Source organism: Pseudopodoces humilis, chromosome 17 (genome assembly GCF_049639895.1).
Source record: "Pseudopodoces humilis isolate 2021_Gansu_Grassland_sample_001 chromosome 17, ASM4963989v1, whole genome shotgun sequence".
In the NCBI taxonomy this organism is placed as follows: domain Eukaryota; kingdom Metazoa; phylum Chordata; class Aves; order Passeriformes; family Paridae; genus Pseudopodoces; species Pseudopodoces humilis.
In genome coordinates, this window is record NC_142216.1 from 942,473 (window position 1) to 955,372 (window position 12,900).

General features: G+C 58.0%; 1 protein-coding gene across 4 annotated transcripts in view; it reads right to left on the minus strand.

Moving 5' to 3' along the window:
• The window catches only part of ARHGAP26 (Rho GTPase activating protein 26), a 99,343-nt gene extending 96,339 nt beyond the window's left edge, over nt 1-3,004 (minus strand). For all 4 annotated transcript variants that reach the window (XM_088063710.1, XM_005523708.3, XM_014253152.2 and 1 more), the window contains exon 1: nt 2,700-3,004. In XM_088063710.1, coding sequence (XP_087919836.1) covers nt 2,700-2,853 — 154 coding nt within the window. In that variant the 5' untranslated portion in view covers nt 2,854-3,004. The remainder of the gene's footprint in view (nt 1-2,699) is intronic.
• Between the last annotated feature and the right edge of the window lie 9,896 nt (nt 3,005-12,900).

Sequence of the window (12,900 nt, forward strand, 5' to 3'; positions counted from 1 at the left end):
ATCCCTGCATGCCTGCTCCTGCCCAGCTCTGCTGAGCTCCTCTTCATCTTCCTCCCCTCCACCTCGCAGTCCGAGCGGCCCCTCACCGACACACAGAGCCACACGTTCTCCCCACGCCTGTCTTCACACAAAGAGGATGTGAAACGTTCAGCAGAAAAGGCAAGAGGAAGGAAAAGGAGAGAGGATATTGCCAAGACCTCACGTAACTCCGGCTGCAGGCTGTCACCCTGCCCAAGGGCCCCGACACCCTGGGAACCCCCACCCCACCTCAGCATGTCCTGAGCCAGGGCTCTGCTGTCCCCAGGCCTGCCCAGCTCCACAGCCACGGGTCACAACAGCTGAGGAGCAGCATGGAGACAATGACAGTGAGATAAGGCCACCGTGCCCAGCCACGTGGAGAGCCAAACCAGAATCACTTGGAAACACCACTAAATAAAAGCCATCTAAGAAAAGCAAGCACCTGGTCACAGTCAGGAATGGCCCCAGAAACCAAACTGGCTCGCGGTGGTGACATCCCAGCCCCTGCAGCAGTGCCACAGCCACCAGCAGCAAGCAGCAGAGCAGCTCCTCACCCCTGGAGCATCTCCATCCCTGCTCTGGACACTGCAGTGCTCTGTAAGAGCTCATGCAACACGTCAGACCCCGGACCTGTCACACGCTGAGCGTGACACACCGGGAAGAGCCGGCCCAGATCCCATCCAGCACCAGCGCTCACAGCGTGAAGCAGCACTGAAATCACTCCTACAGCAGGAGGATGCACAGGGGGCCGAGCATCCCAGCCAGGGAGGGGCTCCCCTTCACAGCCTCCCTGCCCCACATGCCCCAAACGCTCCCCCAGAGCACCCTGGGGACCAGCCCGTGCCACACGCGCCGGGTGGCAGCAGGGCAGGCAGAGCTGGGCACTGATTCACTCTCCAGCAGAATCATTCCTGGGGCATTCCTGCCCCTGGAACTCCCCCCCCGGCCCTGTGCAGGAATTAAGGGCTAATCCAGGAACACATTCAATAGAAGCTACAAAACAATTCAGCCATAAAAACATCCTTATCTCCAGAGGCCAGCGAGTGTTCTTCCTGCCCGGTGCGGGCAGCCTGGGGCGTGGGGAGGACGGGAGCCCACTGCCAGCCACGAGCCCACTGGGGGTCACAGCACACCCCAAATACCTGCACACAGCGTGCCCAGGGTGAGAGCACAGCCAGACACCTCAGCCAGCACCTGCTACGAGCTGACTAAGCCCAGAGACACCTCGGGACTCAGCAGCTCACTCCCAAAATGTATTTTCTGCGAAGGATAACGCTGCAGGATTTGCTCTGGGATAAAATGAATGCTACAGGCAGGGCCAGGCACTGCTGCCTTCAGCAAACGCTCCACAGCAGAACGCATCTCAGACCTGCAGAAGCATAAATGCAGCCACAGCTGTCGGGTTTGAGATTCTTTTAACCCCAAATGCCAAGAATTGGTACAATGGGAGTCCCTGTCAGCCAGATGTTACCAGCTGCTACTTCAGCATAGAGGAACTACACCCATGGGGCTCGGTGTGAGATCAGAAGGGCAGGGAGCAGGAATCAGCCCTTCTGGGAATGGACAGGGTGGTGGGAATGGATGGAGCATCACCTGCCCGTGCATCCTGGGGTGACCTCGCTGTCCCACAGCCCCCACAATGACCCTGGCCACGCTGGTTCATGGCAGGTGATGCTGCAGGGGCTCCGTGGCACCTGTGTTTGTGACGTGTCCCTGTCACCCCACAGCACAGAGTGGTGACCACGCGTGCTGCTGGCGTGTGGGGTACAGGCACGCCCCGGACGGGGAAGAACCCTGTGATTTGGGCCAAAGAAACCTAAAACCAGAAAAATACCCAAACGACCCCTTGAGGGAACAGCAGAAACAGAGCCACAGCTTGGGGAGCAGCCCACCCATCACAGCACCCCGAGGGCACAGCCCACCCAAGGCTGGCAGCAGGCAGCCATGCAGAGGTGTCCCCAGGTGTGGGGACAGGAGCCAGCCCAGCCTGGGAGGACAGGGACGCTGCCAGCCCCGGGTGAGGGTCTCCCTAGCCCCGGAGCCACAGCCTGCATCGCTGCATCCCCCTCCCACCCAGACCCCTCCTCACCGGTCTGCAGCTTTGCAGCCGCCTCCGCTTCCCCATGGAGATGAGAGGACAGCACTGGGGGGTGACCTGGGCAGAGCCACTCTGGGGGCTCCGGGCATCGCCCACCCTGAGCAGAGAGGGGTACAGGACAAACGGGGGGGCGAGGCACCAACCCATCACCCCAGAAAAGCGCTCCCAAAGGATGCGACCCCCGAGGGCCACGGAGCGGGACCTGGGGGACCAGAATCACACACATCCCAATGGACCATGGCCACGCACATTCCGATGGTCCGGGACCGGAGCCCGGCACATCCCGATGGATCCACACACGTTTAGACGGACTAGGGCAAGGCCCGTGCGTGCGCTGATGCTCCAGAACCAGGACCACACACGTCCCCATGGCCCACGGCCAGGCACATCCCGGTGCACCGCGCACGTCCTGCAGGACCAGGAGCAGGCACGTCCCGGTGGCCCGGCCACAGCCCGGCCCGCAGCGGGACCCGGGCGCAGCCGGTGCCGGATGGAGCAGCCCCCGGCGCGGGGCGGGCGGCGCTGGGCGGGCAGGGCCGGGGGTCGCGGGGTCCCGCAGGGCCGCCCCCAGCCCCGCACTTACTCTTAAGGGCGGCGACGAGCGACTTCCCGTCCTTGATGAGCTCCTTGATGAACTTGTTGGTCTTGTCCAGCTCGGCCTCGTGGGAGCGCAGCCGCTCCCGGAACTGCGGGCTGTCCAGGCAGCACTCGCTGAACTCCAGCGCAGGCAGCCCCATGCTGCCCGGCACGGCGGGGGAAAGCACGCAAAAATCCGGAGAAAACGCAAAACGGAAGGGCGTTTAGGGCGAGGCGCGCAGCCGCCGGTGCGGGCGTGCGGCGGGAGCGCGGTGCGGGGCCAGGCCGAGCCGATGCAGGGAGCGGGGCCGGGCGGAGCGGGGCCGGGCGGAGCGGAGCGGGGCCGGGCGGAGCGGCGGGAGCGGAGCGGGGCCGGGCGGAGCGGAGCGGGGCCGGGCGGAGCGGCGGGAGCGGAGCCGCGCCGGGGGCGGAGCTGCTGCCGCCGCTCTGGGGCCGCCGCCCGGGCCGGGCCCGCCCGCGCCGCCGCCGCGCCACGCCCCCCCGCCGCCAGCCAATGGGAGCGCGCCGACACCGCCTCTCCCCGCCCCCTCCGCCAGCTCCGCCAATCAGCTGCGGGGGCGGGGCGGGGCCGTGCCCTCCCCGCGGCTCCCGCACCTGGGCCGGCCCCGCTCCGCTCCCCGGGACCCCGGCCGGGCCGGCTCTGCTCCGCTCCCCGGGATCCTGCCCTGCCCGGCCCCGCTCCCCGGGACCCTGCCCCACCACCCTGCCCGGCCCGGCCCCGCCTGCGGGAGCGCCGCTCCGGCCCGCCCCGAGCCCGGCCCGGTGGCGGCTCGCACGTTTCTGCTGCCATGGCACATCTGTGCGGGAGATTACTGCCCGGGCTTAGTGGTATGATCTGAGAGAATAAACCCGTAATCTCCTGGAAGGGCTGGATGTGGAGCGGCAGCGGGAGAAGCCGGCAGCAGAGAGGAGCTGTGGGGCCCTGTGCCAGCGCTGTGTCCCCAAAAGAGCATCGTCCCACGGACGGTGGCTGTCACCACTTCCCTCCACAGAAGATGGATGTCGCCGCACACGCAGACCCGGTGGCTTCTCCCCACGGCCGCTTCCTTCAGGAACACGCCAGGAATCCGGCCCGGGCTCGTCACCTCCTTCCCTCGGCTGGGAGCTCCCAGGAGCGAGCTGCAGCCGCACACAGCAGCCGCTGCTCCTCGTGGCTCCGTGGGATGCCAGGAACACGGGACACACGGTGGGCACGGAGCCGAGCGAGCCCGGTCCCGGTGCAGACCCCGGCATCGAGCGCAGCGCCCCGAGCGCCCCCGGCTGCGGCACGGACCGAGCGCGGTGACCTCTCCCCGCGGGCTGGGACAAACAGCCGCATTTGCGGATAATCCCCGGCTGGCTGGAATTCCCCGATTCCCGGGGGGAAGCCGAGTTCCCCGATCCCACCGAGCGTTCCCGTCAGCTCCGCCGGGGCCCGGGCGAGCTCCGGGAGCCCGGTCCCGCACAGAGCTCGGGCTCCAGCCCACGCCCGATGGGGAAAAGTTCATCAACCTGTGCTTTCCAACGGGTGGGTGCGGGCACAGGAACCTGACACCAGCTCAACCTTTTGTCTCTGTGTTTTTAATCCTCTAAAGCACGATTCTCTCCATCCCCACACCACAGCCTAATTCGGGCTGAGTCACCGCCTTCAAATATGGTTTGTGAGCCACATTTTTTTGGATGAGGCCTCCTAATTATAAAAAAGGATGTAAGACTAATTACATGCTTATCTTGTAGGCAGGATATAAAGTTTAATGAGCTGTCATTTACGCCATATGCACGCAGGCCCATAAAAGCATGAGATGTTATTATTTGGATTATGCTCCCTAATTCTACCCTGCACAAAGCCATAAGAGCACTATTTTGGTTTTATCCTTCCCCATCACCATTGTTCGTATTTAAAAGTGTTCCAGCATTTACTGCTAATAGAGAATAACCTGTAACTAGATTTATAGGACACTGCCTTAGAGGATGCTCATATCTGGGGCTTGAAATTGAATTTCTTTCAGCACTTTTCCAGAATCACAGAAAATGATGATGCTCAGACTGTCATTTAATGATGAGGACAGAACTGAGGCCATACCAAGCTCTGCCACACGTGAAACACTACACATGCCACTGGAACCAAGGCCTCAGGCAGGCAGTGAGGAATCTTCTCCCCTTTCTCTGCCTTCATTCATCAGGAGACACTCGTGTTTGAGCTCCAAATGTGGGAGCAGAGCAGGGCAGCAGGACTGGAACAGCCATGGACATCTTCCAGCCCCATTTTCCTAGGATTGTGCATCCAAACTGCAGAAGGGTATCGCAGAATATCCTGGGCTGGAAAGGACCAAAAGCAATCATCGAGCCCAGCTCATGGCTCTGCACAGGACACCCCAGGAATCCCACCACATTCCTGAGAACATTTATCACTGAAGAGAAAAATAAGCAAACAAACGGCCCAGACATCCACATCCTCCTGCCTGTGTAACAGCTTGCATCCCTCTGTAATCCCTGCCATGCTTTGATTTATTGTTTTAAGCAGCTGGGTTGTCTCACTCCAAGTGAGACCCCGTGGAGGGATCCAGCAGCCCTGGACAGAACCATGGCCACTGTGAGCTCACCCCAGTGGCCACAGCCAGCCCTCCTCCGAGCCTCACACCTCCTTCCCACAGAGGAAAGCTGTGGCTGCCCTAATCCCACACTCCCACCCCTGAGCCGTCCTTGACCACACATTAACACATTCTCCCTCACTCGCCAACCCACATCCCACAGCTCACTCAGGGAACATCTGCAGAAAACTACGCCAGCATTAAAATAGAATTTTTTTAAAAGAGCAGTTTCTACCTAGATTAGGTGACTCTGGATCAAATTAGTGCTGGTGCAGTGGTGGGGGCTGCCACAGCCAAACAGGAGGAAGAGGGAGACTGCCAGAGGGCAGGGCTGGATGGGATTTTGGGCAGGAATTGTTCCCTGGCAGGGTGGGCAGAGCAGCTGGGGCTGCCCCTGGATCCCTGGCAGTGCCCAAGACCAGGCTGGACAGGGTTTGGGGCACCCTGAGGTAGTGGAAGGTGTCCCTGCCGTGGCAGGGGTTAGAACTGGGTGGTCTTTGAGGCCCTTTCCAACACAAACCAGGCTGGGATTCTCTGGCTGCAACGGCATCAGCTCAGACCAGCCCCAGCCCTCTCCTGCCACCAGCGTTATCTCTGGGTGGGTCACACAACCAGCTGGATTCAACCGGTTGCTTTGAAAAACAGCAATTGTTTCCAGAGTGAGCTTTCAGCTGGATCAGCTCCCTCATCTGAGCACAGCTTCTTCCCACCTCCGCATCCCTGCCCCATCCTCACGCCGGCTGCAGTTGTCACTGGATGCCCGTGACACATCCATTGCTAACACGGCAGGAGGAGCCCCTTCTCCTCCGGGAAAGCTTTCTGCCAGTTGAGCTTAGCAATTAGGGAAAGCTGGAGTGACAGCAGGAGCGGGAGGTGAGGAGCCAGCCCTGTCCCCCGTGTCAGCTCTCGGCATCTCACGGCTCCGTCTGGGCAGCTCGGAGCGGCAGAGCCCCGAGGAGAGGCTGGGTCCGGCCACAGGGACCTCAGTGGGGACATAAACCCCTCATCCCACCGCTCTCCTGCCCCGGGGAGCCTCCCTCCAGCAGCTGCCCCGGTGCCAGCAGCATCCCCAGCGCTGGGAAAATGGGAGCCCATGGGGGGCACGGTGGGAAAGCACCCACTGCACCAGAGGCTTGGGCACTAATGCATTCCAGGACAGCCCAGGGGACAGCAGCAGGCATCCCGACTGCCAGAGTGCAGGAGCTACACCTCGGAGCTGCCCTGAGGCAGCAGTGTTCAAGGTCTATTTATTATGTGGCTGTATATCACACTCACATCTTCCTTGCTCCCAGGACTCCTTTTATTGGGCCAGACACAGATGAGGCATTGTATATGGCAAAAATAAAACCACGCTGTTCCAGATAATACATTAGCCCATCATAATGAATCCCCTTGAATTCCCTGTTGTAAACCAAAGGGCATGGATTGACCTGTTGTACTGACAACCCTCCAAGAGATCTGATCCTTGACCTTGGACCTTTTGTTGGCTGTGAATACAACTCCAGGGCAGACACCAAGGGCTTCCCCCTCTCCCATGTTATCCTGGAAATATTCTTCTTTGACACTTCTCCATGTGACTGCAGCAAGCAGCCTCAGCGTGACAGTGCTCCCTCCACCGAGCGCTCACGAGCTTTCCACATAACATGATTTTAGATACATGTATTTTAGAGTGGAACAGTACTTCTCCTTACTGCGTTGCACCTCTCACAGTCACACATGAATTTCCGCCTACTCAATTCCTTTTTTCCCTTCTGCAGCTCACTTTTCTCCTTGCACTCATTCCTCCTGGCTCTCAGGCAGATTTGCAGGGGTGGGTGAGACGAGACAGGAGACGGGAGCAGCGATGACACAGCTCACTGTCTGCAGGGGGACAGATCCCCCCAAAAATGAAAAGCAAACTGGGCTGGGGTCTCTGCTCCCAAACCCTCTTCAGCTCCCAGCTCACACTCATTAACCTCCCATGATTTTTTGCAGCATTCATCATTAGCCACTTGTGCTGCCAAGTCTCCCCAGACACCACAGGTTTGGAACTGGTTTTGGAACTGGTTTCCAGTTGAACAGAAATATCAGTGCCATCTCCTGTTAGTCAGCTGTGGTGCCACGATGATCTCCACATCCAGCTCCTTGCAGGTCCCTGAAGCCGTGTTCGTGCCTTGGGCCATGAGTTCCTCTCCCTGCAGAGCACTCTGCTGGAGCTGACGAGCCTCTCAACTCTTTTAACTAATTGGCTTCAGCTCCTGCTCGTGCTGTGTCCCACTCACACCTGCCTGGACATGCCCAGGGCCTCGTGGTGCCACCTCTGCCAGGGCTGGCACGTGTCTCTCAGAGACCTGGGAGCACCAAGGAGAGCAGGAATCTCTGTGACAAAGCCCCCAGGCTGTGCATCCGGGGGGAGCTGTCTCCAGGAGAGGCATCTTCATCATCTTCATCTTCATCGTTCACCTCTCTGGCAGGTGTCAGAGCAGACAGAGCAGGACCCAGCTCCCGCTGCAGGGAGCACAGGGACACTCCCCAGGCTTGAGAGAGGTTTCTGGTGCTGGTGCTTTTAGCCAGTGGGAAAGGTTTGTTTCCTTTGATTCCTTGTTAAAAACAGAAGAAATCTTCTCAGCACTCTCAGCTGAGCCACTGGGCAGCTCTGTGTCCCCCTCTGTGTCCCCCTGAGCCTCGAGCTGCCCTCAGCTTTGCTCCTGTCACACTGCACGGGTGGCACTTTGCCCAACTCTGACACAATTCCCCAGAGTGCTGCTTGTCTCCCCCTTCCCCAATTTCAGGGACAGCTTACTGACATTTTAACACTTCACTAAGATTTAAACTCTGCTCCAACACCTGTCCAACTGCAAACCTCCCTCGTCCTGTCCGAATGTGTGACCCCAACCCTGCCTGCTGACAGGACCCCGAACCAGGATCCTCCTCAGAGCACAGGGACACTCACAAACCCCTGTGGCTTTTCCTAGCCTGATGTCAAGTTTGACTTTTGTTTTCAAGATGATCCTCAGGGTGCTGGAGGCTGGCTTCTACTCTCAGTGTCTGTTTTGTGTCCATAATTCAGGGGTGGTATTGATGAGCAATGATCAAAGACACCCTGAGAGCCTTATGTTGAAGCAGCTTTTAGAGCTGCCATGCTGGGGTCTGTGCTCACCCTGCTCTGGCCAGGAATGGGACACAGAATAAGTTACAAATCAGAAACATTATTTTAAAGAGTAATACCTCAGCAGGAGGATTGCAGAGGCTCAGCTTCCCGGCAGCACAAATCCCCATTTGACTGGAGCCACAATGACCCTTCTCTGTCTCCCTTGGGAGCAGCATTCCCACTGTAAATGTTACCAGGGCTGTGCACACATGTGGGACAGAACAAAGCTCTGCATTATCAGGCTGTGGCAGCAGCAGCCAGGCGGTGTGACAGACCAGGGAGGCAGAGCCTGCGAGCTCACAGCTCCTGGAGGTGTGACAGGGGCCCAGGCACAAAGGTGAGGGTGGGACATCACTGGGTCAGGGATGTCACTGGGGTGTCTGGAGGCATTTAGCACATTTAACAAGATGCAGGAAGAGCACACAAAGGAACTTCATGGAACAGCGTGGGTTGGAAGGGACCTTCCAAATCATCCAGTTCCAACCATGGCAACTTCCACAGGACCAGATTGCTCCAAGCCATGTCCAACCTGGCCTTGAACACTTCCAGGGATGGGGCAGCCACGACTCCACTGTTCTCACACGTGTATTTGTATTTTTAGTCTCTTTCCAGGCAAAGACAGGCTCAGTGGTGCTGAAGATCACTGTACCCTTGCTTATGGTCCAGGGTACATCTCATCCTGAGAGGAGGGTGGGCTTCCAGCATCATCATTCCCTTCATCCCTGATCTTTCCCTGTGCTGTCCAAAAGCTTCACTCGGTCCTTTTCCATCCAGGCATCCCTGGCACGAGGATTCTGCAGAGCAGGGTGGTGGATCTTTAGCAAGTGAGGAGAAGAAGGGAATCCACTCCCTGTAATTGCCAGAGAAGTGGCAAAGGAAATATCACCTTCCTCAGGGAAGTCCTTACTGACAGAAAAATAGAAGTCACACATAAGTAAAGAGAGTTTCAAGCTCAGGATTTTTTGGGTGAATTCCTTAAGGGGGGAGGTGGACACACAGCACACAGTATGGAAAACCCACAACACATCACTGGGATGGCAATGTTTTTGAAAAAAGAGCTGCTCATAGATGTTCTCTAAATTCCCTGGGAGGAAAAGAAAAGGCCTGACAGGTGCATTTTGGGCAGTGGCAAGGCATCAAGCAGCTGGCCAAGCTACAGTTAAACACACAAAGTCAGAAACAAGCTCTCAATTACATGGAAAAGTGAAATTAGTCACGCCCCTGGGAGTCATTGCCGTGCAGGAAGCTGAAATGGAAAAGTAAAGGAATCAAGGGTTATAAATCGTCAATGATATCCATGGAAGAAGTACTTAAATAACAGGGTTAATTATAAAGATGACAAAGTTTCATTGTCAGGAAAGGCTAAACAGTCTGCCTATTCTTACTCCCCTTTTTGGGAGAAACACAAAATCCCCTCAAAGGCCCAGCCAGGCAGCTGCCACTCATTTCCTCTCCAAACATGAAAGATCAGCCTCTCTCCATGTTCCACAGGGGAGCTGTGGTCTCATAAAGCTCCATGGACAAACCCTTCCACGGGTGTGACATGGGGGTGTGGGGAGGAGAGGGAGCAGCAGGCAGAGGAGCAGGACCCCAAGGAGTTGGGGGTGTAAGGCTGCTTCATCCTGTTCCAGAAAAACTCAGCTGTGTCCCTTGGAGATGGGACAGCAGCAGGCAGCACCCAGAGGTGACACCTGCACCAAGCCCAGAGCCAGGACAGGAAGGGTTTGGCCACCCCCTGCATTGGACACCCACGTGTCCCATCCCACACCAGCCCTGCCTTTGGCTGCACAGGAGCTTCAGGCAGTCAGAGCTCCCAGTGCCCCCAGGGAGGATTCCAGCACACACCAGTGCTCCCAGGCTGGATAACCAGCACAGCTGCCCCAGCCAGGAGCTCTGCAAAGCTCCCCCAAAAGCTGGAGGTGGCATTGATAGCCCACCCCACACTGGATCCCATCAGTGCTGACAGCCTGCAACTGCTCCCTCCCCCAGCAGCACCTGTGGAGAGGGAGCCCTGCCCAGAGAGCACCTGGGAGCCCAGACACACGAAAGAGATTCAGGAACATCTCATTCCAAACCCCCACCATGGGCAGGGAATTTAACCCAGGCTGCTCCAAGCCCTGTCCAGCCTGGCCTCGGGCACTTCCAGGGATCCAGGGGCAGCCCCAGCTGTTCTGGGCACCTGTGCCAGGGCCTCAGCACCTGCATCATAAAAACTTTCAAGGATAACCCATCCCTAAGGATTCCTGTGCCTAAGGAGGCAGGATCCATGCCAGGCAGACGGGGCTGCTTCTCACTGGCCCCTCTGAGGGGTGTGAAGCCATCCGAAACCTCCAACCACTTAAGCGGGGTTATATTATCACAAGACAATTCCAAGGAGAGGAATGTTTTCCTAAAATTTGTATAACCACTGGAAAAATGTCACAAACCACTGTGAAATTGAGCTGAAGCTGTGTTTCCAGGAATTAGAAACAGAAGGTCCCAAACCAAACTCTAGTTTCCTTTTTGGAGGGGCTCCAGAGATGTCTGCTGTGCATTAGCCCTGGTGCGACCGTACGAGGGACGTGAGCGCTGCCTCTCTCCTGTGTAAATAGTGATTTCCTCCTGGTGCTGCTCAGCAGTCCCAGCCCTCAGTGTTCCCTCTTTTTCTGTCTCTCCTCCTGGAATCTGGATGGGGATTTTCCTCTCAGGGACCAGCCCTACACATGGGCCACTTTACAGCAACTCCCTGTTTCAGCTGGCTTCAGTGCAAATCATTTTCATTCTTATAATTAGGCAAGGCCAGTGCCTTTCCTGCACACAAACATCTTCAAACAGCTCCTCGAAATTCCTGTGGAAATCCCCATGAATATCCCAGCTGTACCCGGAAACCCAGACAAAGGGTTTGTTCCTGGGGCCGGGGTTCAAGGAGCCAGATCGTGAGTGATCCTGCAGCTCTGTGGTGTCACTGCAGCCCCCGGTGTCACTGCAGCCCTGAGGTGTCACTGCATCCTTGTGGTGTCACTGCAGCCCTGTGGTGTCACTGCATCCCTGAGGTGTCACTGCATCCTTGTGGTGTCACTGCAGCCCTGTGGTGTCACTGCATCCCTGTGGTGTCACTGCATCCCTGTGGTGTCACTGCAGCCCTGTGGTGTCACTGCATCCTTGTGGTGTCACTGCATCCTTGTGGTGTCACTGCAGCCCTGAGGTGTCACTGCAGCCCTGAGGTGTCACTGCATCCCTGTGGTGTCACTGCAGCCCTGAGGTGTCACTGCATCCCTGTGGTGTCACTGCATCCCCCGGTGTCACTGCATCCTCACTGCATCCCCCAGTGTCACTGCAGCCCTGAGGTGTCACTGCAGCCCTGTGGTGTCACTGCATCACCCAGTGTCACTGCATCCTCACTGCATTCCCCAGTGTCACCTTTCCCTGTCCCCATGTGGCCTCTGCCTGTCCTTGGCTCTGCACATGGTTCAGGACTCTCTGGGCTGTCAGAGGAGCACAGGGAGCGGTGACAGAGCAAGAGGTGACCCAGAGGGTCCCCAGGGGCTGGGTGCGGTGGGGAAATCCCCGGAGGGCTGAGCCAGCCGGGCTGGAGGAGCTGGGAGGGCAGAACAGAGAGGCTGCAGCCCGGCTGACTTCCGAGAAAAGGGAGGAAAAACCAGAAAACGGATTTGCATTTTTGAAGTTAATGATTATAAGAAAAAGGAGGAGCTGCCCAGCAGGGAGCTGTGCCAGTCTGTCCCTGTGCCAGTCTGTCCGTGTGTCATTGTGCCAGCCTGTCCATGTGTCATTGTGCCAGTCTGTCAGTGTGTCCTTGCACCAGTCTGTCCCTGTGTCCCTGTGTCAGTCTGTCCCTGTGCCAGTCTGTCCCTGTGTCAGTCTGTCCATGTGTCATTGTGCCAGTCTGTCTGTGTGTCCTTGCACCAGTCTGTCCCTGTGTCCCTGCACCAGCCTGTCCTTGTGTCCGGCAGCCCAATGGGCAGTACGGCTGTAGCTTTGAATTTGAGGAATTTTTGTCCCATCCTATGCTGGACACTGCCCTGAGCTGGACACTGCCCTGAGCTGGACACTGCCCTGTGCTGGACACTGCCTTGGGCTGGACACTGCCCTGAGCTGGACACTGCCCTGTGCTGGACACTGCCCTGAGCTGGACACTGCCCTGAGCTGGACACTGTCCTGTGCTGGACACTGCCCTGAGCTGGACACTGCCCTGAGCTGGACACTGCCCCCATGTGCTGGACACTGTCCTGTGCTGGACACTGTCCTGAGCTGGACACTGCCCTGAGCTGGACACTGCCCTGAGCTGGACACTGCCCCCATGTGCTGGACACTGTCCTGTGCTGGACACTGTCCCCTTGTGCCAGGAACTGCTCCTGTGCTGGACACTGCCCTGAGCTGGACACTGCCCTGTGCTGGACACTGCCCTGTGCTGGACACTGCCCTGAGCTGGACACTGCCCTGTGCTGGACACTGTCCTGTGCTGGACACTGCCCTGAGCTGGACACTGT